Consider the following 14,154-nt stretch of genomic DNA (forward strand, 5'->3'; position numbering starts at 1 on the left):
AACCAGCAATGTACATGTCAGGATTCTTCCATATTTTTTTCCTAACTCTTCCACCCACCACCCCCCCCCCCCCCCCCCCCCCCCCCCCGGTCAGTGTGCCCGCGTCAACCCCTCTGCAGCTTATGCATTTAGAGCCCCGTGTTCCAAGAAAGCCTAACTCAAAGCAATCAAAAGGACACTAACATCGTCGTCAAGAAACAGGGGGCACCGCAGCTCCTGTGCCCCATACTCCCACCCTGACTACTTGACAGTTCTCAATATAGAGTGCAGACGCTGATTCCTCCCTGAATGTACCTAAGTGGCCCCGTCCTGAGCAGTCTCCCCAGTAGCCCCAGAAGGCCCCACCCCAAGCTTCACACTCCGGTCCATGCCTACAGGATCCCTATCCTCCTCGTTCAGCTGCTCCGAGGAGCGAAGCCCCTCTACCAGAGCCCCCCACGCCCTTGCAGCGTCCAGCGCCTTGTCATTAGATGCTCGCCTGGCCAGCTGTAGGCGAAGCGTCCCTTCGCTCCATGCCCAGGACAAGAAACTCGCCTTCCATCTCCGAAAACTCGGACCGGCCCTTGCCTTCCAATGCATGGTGAGCTCCCTCTTTGCCATTATCAAACCCAAATCGTAAAACTTGCTCGTAATTTTGGTACTGGGGGTGTGCGGAAATCGGAGCAAAAGGCAAGTCCCCATCTCTACATCCAGCCCGCGCCCAGTCGCGTGATTCAGACACGCCACCACATCCGCCCAATAAGAGCCTAATCCCAGGCAGGACCAGAACATATGACCAAAATCAGCACCTTCCACTCTTCACCGGGGGCACGGCGATTGGGAACCTCCGAAGTCCTGCAAAATTTTGACCGGAGTTAAGTAAGCCCTGTGGAGAGTATAACATTGGACCAATTGAAATCTAGCGTTGCGCGTGCTCTTCCAGGCCCGCCGTAACAGCTGTGACCACGTCGTCTCAGGCAAGATAATTTCCCCCCCCCCCCCCTCTCGGCAGATCATACGACCCATGTAATTCCTGGAGTGACAACAAAACGCCATCCCTGTATAAGTCCCCAATCATGTGGACCCCGCACTCTTCCCAGCCAGCCAGCGCCGACCAATCCCCGCCATGCGGGATGGCCGTGCACATGCCCAAAGGAATTTCCGGGGCATATGGGACCACAAAGCCTGCCCTTTTCTGACTACGAATCCAGCATAACCGGAGTGTGCGCTCCACGAGGGTAAGCTGGTCCAGCCTGAGCTTCTGCTGAAGCACAATGAATGACAACACGTGTCGCGGGATGACCCTACCCTGCGGGCCCTCAGGGCCTCTAAACAGGAGACCGGGATCCATATCGGCAAGGTACGGAAAAAGTAGAGCAGCGGTGGCAGCGCTATCCTTTTCAGCAGCGCTACCCGCCCAGCTACCGAAAGAGGAAGAGTGCGCCAGAAGGCCATACTACCTTTCAGTCCCCTCAGCGCGCCACCCACATTCCCCTCAAAAAGGTCGGCGGAGGTGTGAAATATGCGGACGCCCAGATACGGCAAGCAGGCAGCCTCCCACCTTGGATCTACAAACTCCGAGGGCATCTGAACTCTAGGGGACAAAGGAAACAGGCAGGTCTTAGTCCAGTTTGCCTGCAACCCCGACAAGCAACCAAACTCCCGGAGCAAAGTCCTGGCGCCCCTTAGGAAACCCCCCGCATCAGCCAGATATAACAGGAGGTCATCCGCGTACAGCGATATGTGATTGAGCTCCCCGCGCAGCCGAACGCCCTCATAGTACTGCCCCTGACGGGCATGCGCCGCAAAAGGTTCAATTGCCAGCGCAAATAAAAGTGGGGATAATGCCCCTCCCCACTTGGCAAGCCGCTGATATGGTACGTCCCGTTCGAACCCTAGCCGTGGCGGAGCTATATAACAGACTGGTCCAACGCACAAAATTATCGCCCAGGCCAAACTCCCTCAGCACCCGGAACAGATACGGCCGCTCCACACTGTCGAATGCTTTTTCGATGTCCACCGACAACACCACGGCCTCCAACGTACCCTCCCCTCTCTCCCCCAGGATCCGCACCAACCGGCGAATGCACGTCGCAGTATTCCTAGCGGGAATGCAACCCGATTGATCCGGGTGTACCAGTGAGCGCATGTGCCCCAAAAGTCGCGTGGCCAAGATCTTGCTGAGGATCTTATAGTAAACCGGGAACATGGAGAGCGGCCGGTATGCCGTCCTGGTGGTGGGGTCCCCGCCCTTCTTCAGCAAAGGCACTATGATCGCCTCTCATAGGGGGCGGCAGCCTACCCAAGTCCCACGCCTCCCTGTATACCGACTGTAACTGCGGTGCCAGAATATCCAAATACGCTGCATAGATCCACAGCCGAGCTGAGAACCGTGGAGGCGACGAGAGACGTGGGACCGGCTACCTGGGAAAAGTGGCGAGTATCTTCCAGCGCAGCTTCCGAGGTACCCTCGAAGTTGTGCACCGGGGATTGAGAAGCCCCAACCCCAAGCACCAGCTGCACCGAAGATCAGCCCCCCACACTCCACGAGTCCTGCGTGGGGCCCTTCTCCATTTTCCTGCTTGCCGCGTCTGTCCGGTTGCTTGCCCGTTGGCTAGCGGCCTTTGTGACGACACACCTTGAAATCTTCACTGCTGGTTTGGCTCCTCCAGACTGGCACCCCAGACCTTCCTGGTCTGCACCAGAAGCAAGTCCTCCGTTCTTCGTGGGTTCCGCTTGCCACGGCTTGATGAGTCCTAGTTCGACTTCGCCGCCGACAGCAAGAGCCTTCGTGGGACAGCTCGCCTCCTGGTTCTGGTCGTCCTCTACGCCTCCTGGTACCCGTGGCTGCAGCGACAAGCTTCACCCTTCACCTGCAGTCTTCACGACATCACCTGGTTCCTTCCTGGTTCCACGTGGTCACTGGCTAGTGACCTTGACTCTGTCCCTTCTGCTTGCAGGTACCCTTCCTTCTTGATCCCGGCCTTGGGATCCACCGGACACTCTGCACTGACTGCCTGTCAGCAACTTTCCTTCAGGCATCCATAGAAGTCCACGACGAAACCCGACGCAAGTTCACACCTATGCACCCGCAGCCTGTGGGCTAGGTAACTTGGGTACTTCGGTGCTCACAAGGGTAGTGACTATCCTAGGGTCTAGTTTCCGAGTCTCGACTCTCTAGTTGCTTCAGAAGTGTCCTTAAACTGCTTATTTCAAAACTGTACTATTTCTATCTATTATACGCATTACGCGTGAGTGTTTCCACTCTGCACCTGAATCCCGTGGGCCTCCCACTTCCTAACTGTTGGTAGTGTAGTGTAGCCCCAGCGATTGCCTAGGCCTATCCTATTTCCGTGACAGTAGTCCTTATACCACTTCTTTAGTATATGGTTTGCGTGGCCCCTAGGGCCTAACTGTATTACTTACCTGTGTGACTTAATGTATGCTTAAATAAGACTGTTGTACTTACCTCGAATCTCATAAAGAGTGCTGAGGGTTTGACTAGAATAAATACAATTTATTTTATATATATATATATGTATCTGTTGTGGTGTCCTTTCATTTGGTATTCAAGGGATTATATATGGTATCACAGCTGGCTTCACATGCCATTCAGAGTTTAGCCTAAGACTGCTCTTGTCCATGCTACCACTAGGATAGCTGGTCTATAAGGTTGACTTGACAACCAATCACCATAAGGGTTGTTTGGACTGATATAAGGTGTACACTAGAACTAGTGACATCATACATCAGGCCAACTTCTCACACCCATCCAAACACAGACCCAACGAAAGAAAATACCCTGGTAGCTACCAGAGTCTCACAATAGGTGTGAGGTAGAGAGGGTGACCCAGCACCAACACAAGCCGGACAGCAGTCCCACCAGCCCATTCTGTGTCAGGCCTCAATCGTCATAGCCCCCTCTTTCTGGCAGTGCCTCGCCCCGTTGACCCCCCCCCCCCCCGTCCGAGCCAGGAACCACAGAGCAGCCCCTGGTGCGCCTCCCCCTACTATATGCTAAATGAAGACAGGCATCGTCACTCATCAAAAATGCCATCTGCAGTGCCTGGTGTAACCTCTGGCAGACGTTCGACGTCCTCCCCAGAACCCTCCCACCCCGCCACTTCCGATGCCCGTCGGGATCCTGAATCCGCCAACGAAGCCGCAGTTGCTGCTCCAGAAATGATGGAAACCGCCTGCAGAGCTGCCTGCCTCTCCAGCTCCGTCTGAGAGGTCGATGGCGACTGTCCATTCGCCACACGTTTCCTGTTTCGGCGGCTCCGACGAGGCCTTGGCTGGGCCCCAACCTCCGGTCCCCGCTGTCCAGTGCCGCCCCCACCTGCGCGATATTGTTCCAGCCAGTGCCATGCGTCGTCTGGCGCGTCAAAGAATGTAGAAGTCCCGTCCACCATCACCCTCAGGCGTGCCGGAAAGAACAGAGCATATTGGACCCCCTCTGCCCGAAGGGCCTTCTTAATTGCCATAAAGGAGAAGCGGCTCCGCTGGACCTCCTGGGAGTAATCAGGGTGAAGGGAGACCGAGGCATTGTCCACTCTGTATGGGCCAGATGTCCTGGCATTCCGCAATACAAGGTCATGGTCCCTGAAATGCAGCAGGCGTGCGACCACCCTAGGGGGACGGCCCAAAGCCGGCGGGCGAGACGGCACTCGGTGGGCCCTCTCAAGGGTGTAGAACTGTGATAATCCTTCCGGCGCCACCACCTCTCGCAGCAACTTCTCCAGATAACCAACCATATCGTCCCCTTCAATTCTTTCGGGCAGGCCCACCACCCGCACATTATTGCGCCTGTTGCGCCCTGCCGCCTCTTCGGCCCTCCTCTCCAGCAGCCGCACTCTGCGCGATAAGTCACCCAGTAATGCCTCCGATGCCTTCTGGGCAGGTTCCAGCGTCTCAAGCGTGAGTTCTGTGTTTTTTGACGCGATCAACCAGTTTGCCATGATCAGCACGCAAAAATCCAAGACTCGTGGACACCTGCGCTATGTCACGGCACAGTGCCTCCCTCGTGTCCGATATGGCCTTGAGGATTTGATCCAGCTGCTGCTGCCGTAGTCCCGCCGCCAGGGCTCCAGCCGGGTCCTGAACCTGAGTCAGGCGGGTCCTCCATGTGCTCAGCCTGTGCCGCCCCCTGGACCGCGCCGCGGTTTCCCCATGGCCGGATCTCGACCACAACAATCCAGCGCAAAGGACGATGAGCCCCCACAGCGATCTCCAGAAAGTGAGAAATGCACTCCGGTCTCCCCACTCAACAGCAACAGCTCCAGGTGGCCTGCAGCACCACAGAGGCCTCCCCCAGTCCATCAGACGCAGCTCATGGGCAAGAGCAACGACCACCGCCAGTCAGGGGGGCACCGTTCCAACTGAGCCTCCCGCATGGCTCACCAGGCAGGGAGACCTCACCCCGCCCTGCCAGCAAGCTGTCCACTCCAATCTCCCTCGTCGCAACCAGGGCGAGGTATTCGCGGGTATGGCCACAATATCCCCAGCTACCAAATCAGGCACTCCACGACCTATTCATCAGGGTCGCCCGCTGCCTCCATATGAAGCCAACCACTCGAACGCGTCCAGGTCTGCGTGTTCTGCAGGATAGCGGCTCAGCAGTAACAGGGGGAGCAGCCTGCCCCAAGGCGCCAGCGGATCTGTACATCCACCAGCACCCCGAATTGCCCTTCGAGACCCTGCCCCTTCAGCGATCCCGGGCCACGGGGCTGTAGAGCCGTGCACCGAGGAGAGCGTGCTCGTATGTAGTACCCTTGGTTACTCCGTGATTGTCATGTGCCGTCAACTCTGGTGCTGCTCCAGAACCCGCATATTGTGAGACAGTGATTCATTCGATCTTTCTTGTTGGTTGATGGTCCCCTCTTCGGCTTAGACCGTGCGGGCTCTTCTGGCACGGTGCTAACACTGGCAGGGACAGAAGGTCTGTGCTGTCACTGGGTAGACCCAAGGGACTCAAGCCACAGGGTGCGCCATTCTCTTTAAGTTCCGTATACAGCTCCAACTGCAGCAGGAGCACACGAAGAAGGTGCCATGTCACCTGCAATTACACTTTTCATCGAAACCACCAAGGTCGCATTCCTTTCTAGCCCTCCCGTGGGCCGGCACTCCCCCACTCCGAGAAGCGGGGGGCGAGGGCGCGATAGCGCTATGGGGTGGTGTCCAGCACTATGAAATCCCCGCGGCGCCCGCACAGCTTCTCCTTCGCCGCTCTTGCAGCGGACCTCAGTCCGCCCTCCTAGCCGCTCCCCGGGGCGTCGACGCCGGGCCCAGCTCAGCTCCAACCACCGCCGGCGCAGCGGTTACATCTGCGCCTCCCCAGTCTTTGCGGGCTCCGCCAGCCGTCTGCGGTCCTCCACACCCCGCCCGGGCCAACACCGCTCACCCTGCTCCCCTCCGGACCAGAGGACTGCGGCGCAGCCGATGCTCCGCCCCAGCCGAGTCACCGTCGTCCTCCGGCGGGGCCTCGATTCACGCAACGCCGGGGATGCTAGACCCTCCACAGGCCGCAGGCAAAATGGCCGGTCCCCTCCAGGCAGATCCGCAGCAGTCGGCGGGCAAGGCGGCCTCCCGGGCCTTGGCGCAAGGCCCAATCTGCCGGCAGGCACCTCTCCGTCATGGGGGGTCCCCCTCTGAGCCTTCGACACCGCCAGGGAGAGTTAGATCAGGATAACTCGCAAGGCCGACACGGAGCTCATGCGTCCATGCTTGGTGGAGTCCAAGCCACGCCCCCCCTGCCCCATGCCAATTTGGCACCAGGACATGTGGGGAAATCAGCTAGTCAGGGGGCATGTCCCCCTCCCAGGCTATTACCACCCCTAAGGTGGGCTACCTGAGGAACATAACTTTTAGAATTTCATAATCTTGGTTTTGGCTGAATTAGGCTCTTTGTCAGGGTTATGCCCACATATCACTGGAAGTAGTCCTATAGAGGGTGTAGACACCCTAAAGGTAAGTACCCAATTGGCTACTATCTGTCATTTCCTGTAACTTCACTAAATTGAGTGCTTAGGTGGCCCCCCTGACACCAGGAACTCAGATTTGATGGTTCAAGAAGAAAGTACAACAAAGAAACTCAAGAAAAGCAACAGATGACTGACTGGCCTTTTGGTGCCAAACCCTGCCTGCTCAGTCTTGACAATCGTGACCAGCTACTTGTCCTGAAGCTGACCAGCTTCCAAGAACCCCGGGAGAATGACAGCCCTTCACAAATTGCCAGTAGAGGAGCTACTCCTCTGCAGTCCGCAAGGTCCAGTTCAGAGCTGCAGCTCACTGGCTAGCTGCACCCCCACCAGAGCCGCTCAGGACCATTAACCTGAGGTACTGTACCCCTTGCAGCAAAGAGACGGAGTGTCTAATCCTGACTGACACAGAGCAGCCGTCGAGGGATGTCCACACCTCAGAGACCCACTTCCAGTGGCCCAGCTGTCTTAATTTTTCACCCTCTGCCATCGAGACAGACAACCGCAATGCTTTAGGATGCAGAGCCCAGCTGACCTCTCTACTCTGCACCCAAACCCCCCTGCCTGGGTACCGATCAACCGACTGTTCTCTCGTGTCCCCCAGACCCTTGTGCACGGAGTACCCCCCCCCCCCCCAATTGGGAGCTCCCTGACTTCTCGCCCTCTGCAGCCTGTTTGTAGTTGGTCCTCCTTCTCTTTACCGGTATAGCCCACGCACCCATCTACCAACGCGACCTGCATCCGGACGCACCAGGGCAGGTAATGAGTAACAGCTGGTAGTACTTTGGACCTTGGCCCCCTACAGCTTTAAGACCCGAAGGAGACTCCAAGAAGCTGACCTTAAATGCCGGTATGCTAGCTATGCCTTGTCTCCCATAGTAAACCATTGTGCGTAAAGGTACATTTGAGTAACAGTTTTACTTAACTGCAAAATTCAATATCTAAAATAAAGTATGTACTTGCTATTGAAGTTTTTAATACCAAAATTAATATAAAAATAAGACTTGTATTTCTAAATTTGTTTTCGGATTTATTCTCCGTTGTCTAATTTATTGCCTTAGAGTACAACAATTGCTTAGCACTACCCTCTGATACACCTAACTGCTTGCCCACACTGCCACAAAAGAGCATTTGGGATATCATTTGTACCTCCGTAAACCAATTGGGGTTTGCCTGGACTCTTTACACAGTGTACCTCCTTTTTGTCCACTATATAAAGAGCCAGCTTCCTTCAGTGCTCTTATGCATTACATGACCGGACCAAACCCTTTTCGTAAAACACAACAGCTGTTTGTAGCTTTCTTCCGAACTCATAAAGGAAAGGCGATTTTCAAGGGTAGGGATTGCCAGGTAGATTGTTAAATGCATCCAGACCTGCTGTAGCTAAAAGAACCCTACCTTCTCCACCCACAAGCAGGGTGCTACTATGGCCTTTCTGGGAACATACCCATAGCAGACATATGTAAAGCTGCCACTTCGTCCACTCCATACACTTTTACAAAGTGTTTCTGTGTGGACATTGTCAAGCAAGCAGGCCAGAGTTACTCAGGCTGTCCTCTGAACTTTATTTCAGACCTCTGCACCATCGACTGGCTAGTTAACCTTTTAGATGAGTATGGCTTTTCAGTCTATGCCCTGCACGTGCATCTGCAGTAACACATGCTTCGTGCAGGATGTTAATTAGCATGTAAACATTTGTTTGTTGCATGCAGTGCTGTAGAATCACATGTGCCCACCCCACTCACAAGAGCCAGTGGTCGAAGCAGATGTCTTTATCTTAATATATTTCTTTCTATTAATTTTTCTGGTCACTTTTCTGTGAACACTCCTCCATGCGTACTCGCACGTTGAGCGAAAACGCGTTTTAACACTGGATCCTGTGACCATGCACATTTATCCAGAAGAATAGTCATAAAGACCTTGTTATTCAAAAGACTACTTTAAAGAAGAACAACTTACAACGTCCAAGCCCAGCACTAGATTTACAGGAGTATGCACAGCATGGGAATCTACAGCACAACATGCAACAAACAGATGCTTACTTGGTAAGTAACATTGCTTAATTTACTAGTCTTACTGTAGGAACCTGGCTTAGTATATGGTGTACACTTATTCAAGTGAGCTACCGTACACTGATCCAGGCAACTCTATGGTGATTTTAGTGCTCTTTGATAACCATAGAAAGCACTCAGCTGTGGAGAGCAACCTTCATGCATATCTTGAAGGAGTGTAAAGCAGCTAGTTTTACCAAATTTAATCGACCGTGTAGATTAGATGAAAAGGAACCACAGTGTTCTATAAAAATAAGTCTATTACACAATCACTAGCACATTGGTATATCTCCTATCCGGAGATATCAACAATACACACAAGAATACTTGAAAATATTCAGGTAAGTAGCACAAATTTACACTGGTCTCTGGGGAAGACCAACCCATATAGTAAGAAAGAGGAAATGAATCTGAGGACCCACTCATGGTGGAGCCCTTAAATACCCACGAAAAGGGTTGGATTGACCCAGGGGTTCCCTCCCAGAGGAGGGGCTGGACAGCAGGGATGATACCCATGTCCTTCGTCGAGTTTCGCACCAGAACAGGAACCAAGTGTTCCTGAACTGACTCAAACCAGATTATGCAAGGAGTGCAGCAAATGTGCTCTTCAAAGCAGTCTGTCGCTGGCAAGCGCCCTCACCCCAGTCCAATACACTGTCCTGTCTCGCCGGTGGTCACACCTCCCTGTGACAGGAAACCTATTGTTCAACCTTCCCCCTGCTCGAGCTCCGCAGCACTAGGGCTGACCGTGAAAGGCTGTTACTGGGAGTATAGTGGGGTTTCCTAAGGAGCCCCCAGCACATTTGATCATACTTCCAGCACTGGAATCTGTTTTAGGGTATGATTCCAATATGTTTGATACAACCATGACCAGGTTTGGGGCAGCCATGATATAGTTAGACATCTTGTAATGACTGATGTCCACTATGTCTTTAAATGGCTGATCGCACTTACAAAGCCTGGAAAATAGACTTCGGGTTTGTACGGGTGTCCTGCTCATGCAGGGGCACCCTAACGCTTGTAACCAAGCACCCTGCCCTCAGGACTGAAGGGCCTACCATAGGTGTGACTTATAGGTTTTAAGTGCAGTGACCACAGATATCAGGAAACTAATATGTATTGTGACAGGTGCAAACACCATCTCTCAGGCTGCCATGACAGGCCTATAGTCGTGTGTAAGTTGGCTCGCATAGGTGGCACAATACATTCTGCAGCCCAAGTGAAACCCCTGGCGTACATATGCCCTGGGTACTTTGGTACCATACACTAAGACTTTGTAGTGTACACCAGCAACCAATTGTGGAGGTACCAAAGTACTTACCAGAACCGATATAGTAGAGACAGCTCAGATGCTCTGGTCCCGATTAACAGATTCCCAGCAAACTAAGTCAAAAACACACTGACACCAGGCAAAAAGTGGGGGTGACCATAAAATCGGATTCAGCTTTCCTACACTTAACTTACAAAATTAACTATAATGTAATGGGGAAGACACCAGAGTTGTTAAAATAGGGGTCTATTTTCACTCAAGTACAGTCTAAATTTAGGACCACCTTTACCATTTTTAATATACAATCTTTTTACTAGTTTGGAATTTTCTGTCCGATATACCTTATGTATGTTTGATTTATCGAAGTGATAAAGATTACTGGTTAGTAGCTCTTGCCCTTTAATTGGTTGTCTTCTACAAATATTTTTGCCCAGTTCCCCTCATCCACATAAATATTTAGATTAACTCTGTCTGGAAATATCCAGGAGCCGATGGACCCATTTCTTGCTTTTGGGCTGCTGGATGGGAGGGGGAAGGGACATTGTTGTTCACCGTTTACCCTAGTGTGTTCATTTTTGAAAATGTGGGCGTCCACTTTCCTGTTACAGCTCTTAAGTTTAAAGAATCTGCATAGGAAACAGATTATCGTTCAAATCCATATTTACCTAAAGTACTTTTATATTTTACAATTCATTTGAGACGTAATCCCTTTGTATTGTGAATTGTGCGCAGAAAAACACCCCATAAAATGAACTCTGTTTTCCCTCATTAGGTGCACACGTTTTATGAAGCTGTTGGGTACATGATTGGTGCACAGACAGACCAAACTGTGCAAGAACATTTGATAGAAAAATATATGCTACTACCTAATCAAGTGTGGGACAGTATTATTCAGCAAGCAACCAAGGTAAGAATTTTCGCGTGTGTGTGTGTGTGTGTGTGTGTGTGTGTGTGTGTGTGTGTGTGTGTGTGTATATATATGTGTGTATATATATATATGTGTGTGTGTGTGTGTATATATATATATATATATATATGTGTGTGTGTGTGCATATATTTGTGTGTGCGCGTATGTTTTTTTTAAATTACTGCCAAGTAGTGACTTGTAATTCTGTTAAAGATTGAGTTTCTGGTTTAAATCAATTCATGTATGTACGAAGCTGGCTCTTTCTAGTATACCAAAATGAGGTATACTGTGAAGAGTCCAGGTAGTCCCTTATCAGTGGACATTTGCCTGCTCTAGCAATGCTAAGGTGCTCTTTTGGGCGGTAGTGTGGTCAAGCAGCCTTGAACTTATCAGAGAGGAGTGTTAGACATCTGGAATACACACAATGGTCAATACACCTACTCCCACAACTCAAAAAGGAGCTTTTCACCAATTTATAAAAATAGCAAGTTTCTTTGTTTAGGCATCAGAACAAAAAAATTTCAGTTTAGTAAATTTTTAAATAGGAATATTTTTCAGTTGAAAAAGTCAACACAGTGCAATTTCTGAGTTCTGCAATGTTATCCTATTGGAGAAAAATCATATACGGTTTATCGGTTCTTCTCAGTGACCTACGGGACCCTTCTCCAGGTGAGTGGTCGTTAAGGTCCAAGGCAAAACCAAAAGAACACTAGTGGTACTAGGGCGGCTGGGTGCAGAGGTGTTAAACTGCGTCTGGTCCCTAATATTTAGCAGCATAATTTTCTGGATTCACATGATGTGCTTTATTCCGCCATCTAGTGGTCGGGTCCATAATTGTCTCGGTTTCCTATTTTTTCGTGGGCGTTGTCTACCACCATTTGGTGCTAGGTCCATCACTTGTAAGGTCAGACGTGCCCCCGGAAGTTAATGTATGTGTTAGCAATCAACAAATTCTTCTTTCCACTACTAGATCTGGAAGTAAGTGAAGAAACTCCAAAGTTTTGGACGCAATCTACCGAAAAAAATCTTAGAATTCAGGAGAAAAACAATTCTACATTGATCCAAGAGGACACTGGAGAGGGAGACCTCTGAGCACCTTTCCCTATCAGGGGACCCTGACAGAGCAACAACACAAATGGACTGAAATGAGGCAAAGTAAGGACCATGGAAAATAACCCTTTCAAATTTTGGCCTAAAACCCACCACAAATTTGCGCAATGTGAACCACCCGACTTATGTAACCTCTGTTTGCAAGGGATCACAAGGTTAAAGTCTTCGAGGCCTCATTTGCATTAGTGTCAAACTCTCAAGGCCCATAGAAAGCAGAGAGAGGAACACCATGCTTGGCGGTAAAACAACAGATATCGTTGAGGGACTAGGGCCTCTCAAGCGATGAAGACGAACAGGTGGTGACCGCAGTATCAACACACGAAGGATCAAATGTCGATCCTCTAAGGGTTGCCGAGAAAAGGCGTACAGCGAGAAAGGATGACCAAGCACGTCGAAAAGAAACCGGAGAAGGTAACTAAAACCCCTTACCCGTCAGATGCCAAGGGCCTTGAAAAGGAGGCGCAAAAGGCATCCCAGGCATCGATAAACTACTACAGAGCGTCAGCCGGGGCGAAAGAACCCCACGGATCCCATGGCAGGGATACAGAATAGGGGAAAACGCCGGAATCAGCGAAGGCAAGTGCCGGACGAGAGATAGCGAAGTAGAAGACCATACCTTTAGAGGTAGAATCTACCACACCCAAGAGGATCTCCACGGCTTCAGACCCCAAAAGGGCTCTCGAGGGGGTAAAAGAAGAATAGACGCCATGGGGCTGAATGTCAGCAGTCGTTCAATGGAAGGAGTTTGGCGCGCTAAAGTAGTGAAGAATTCCTGCGAAACCCTCCACTACCACAGAGGCTGAGGAAGAAGAGGTTACCATCGAAGCTCCAGCAACCTCCCAACCGCACAAAGAGGACGTCCAAGAAGAAACCTGTGCCAGAAGAGGCGGAAGCTACATTAACTTTTGAGTAACAGTGGAATGACTGCGACACAAAGCCCTGAAAGAAGTCTGTAGCTATCCCTTGAAGGCTTCGCCACCAGACGACATAGCCTCAAAAGAGCAGCTAATACTTTCGGGGTCCTTGTAGGAAACTGGCTATATATACTACACCAAAGTGAGGTATTGTGTCTATAGAGTCCAGGTGGCCCCAGAGGTAGGCAGAGGTTAAAGTTAGATAGAACCTTACTCTCCATTTGTGGTAGAGTGGTCAAGCAGTAAGGCAGTATCCGAGGACAATGTTAAGCATTTGATGTACACACTCAGTCAGTAAATGAATTTACACACAAGAACTGAACTCTAGGCCAATAGTTTTTGTATACAAAAATATACTGTTTATTTTTAGAACCAAGCAAGCCTGGCACCGGTAAGCATTAAATACTTTTCAGTAATAAGTTGCTGAATATAGAACAGTTTGAAAATGCAATAGAAATTGTACTTTGTTTGATTTACATGGGATGCAGTAGGTTGCAACACTTAGCAAGTACAGAACATTAAAAAGAATAGGTTTTTCAGTAAATTACAGGTAAGTTACTTATCTGAAAGAAACACGTTAGATTCCTCACCTTGGAATATCCCCAGGCGTCAGGCTGGATCGGAAAGATTGTTTCGTCAGCAATACCCCTTGCGTGTTGCTAGGCGGCTCTGCATCCGACGTCGTGCGCCGGAATGACGTCGATTGAGTATTTAGATGCCGCCCTCGCGCGGTGACGTCAGTTCTTCTTTTTTCTGCACCAGACAGCGCCGATCCGGGAAGAGCTTATCCCTTTAGTCACTTTTTGACTAAAACTTTTTGGACTCTTTTGTCTACTCGACTCGAACTGGTGCCGGTAGGATGCCTGGTTTCAAAGCCTGTGACTCCTGTCACCGACTGTCGGTAACGGACCACCATTGCCGGTGCCTTTACTGCCTTGGGGCCGAC

General features: G+C 50.9%; 1 protein-coding gene across 1 annotated transcript in view; it reads left to right on the top strand.

Moving 5' to 3' along the window:
* XPO1 (exportin 1) overlaps nt 1–14,154 on the top strand; it is a 908,600-nt gene that overhangs the window by 706,064 nt on the left and 188,382 nt on the right. Inside the window, exon 17 of the mRNA XM_085612347.1 lies at nt 11,050–11,184. Within this exon, the coding sequence (XP_085468473.1) occupies nt 11,050–11,184 (135 nt within the window). The remainder of the gene's footprint in view (nt 1–11,049; nt 11,185–14,154) is intronic.

Source organism: Triturus cristatus, chromosome 6, assembly GCF_964204655.1.
Source record: "Triturus cristatus chromosome 6, aTriCri1.1, whole genome shotgun sequence".
Taxonomy (NCBI): Eukaryota; Metazoa; Chordata; class Amphibia; order Caudata; family Salamandridae; genus Triturus; species Triturus cristatus.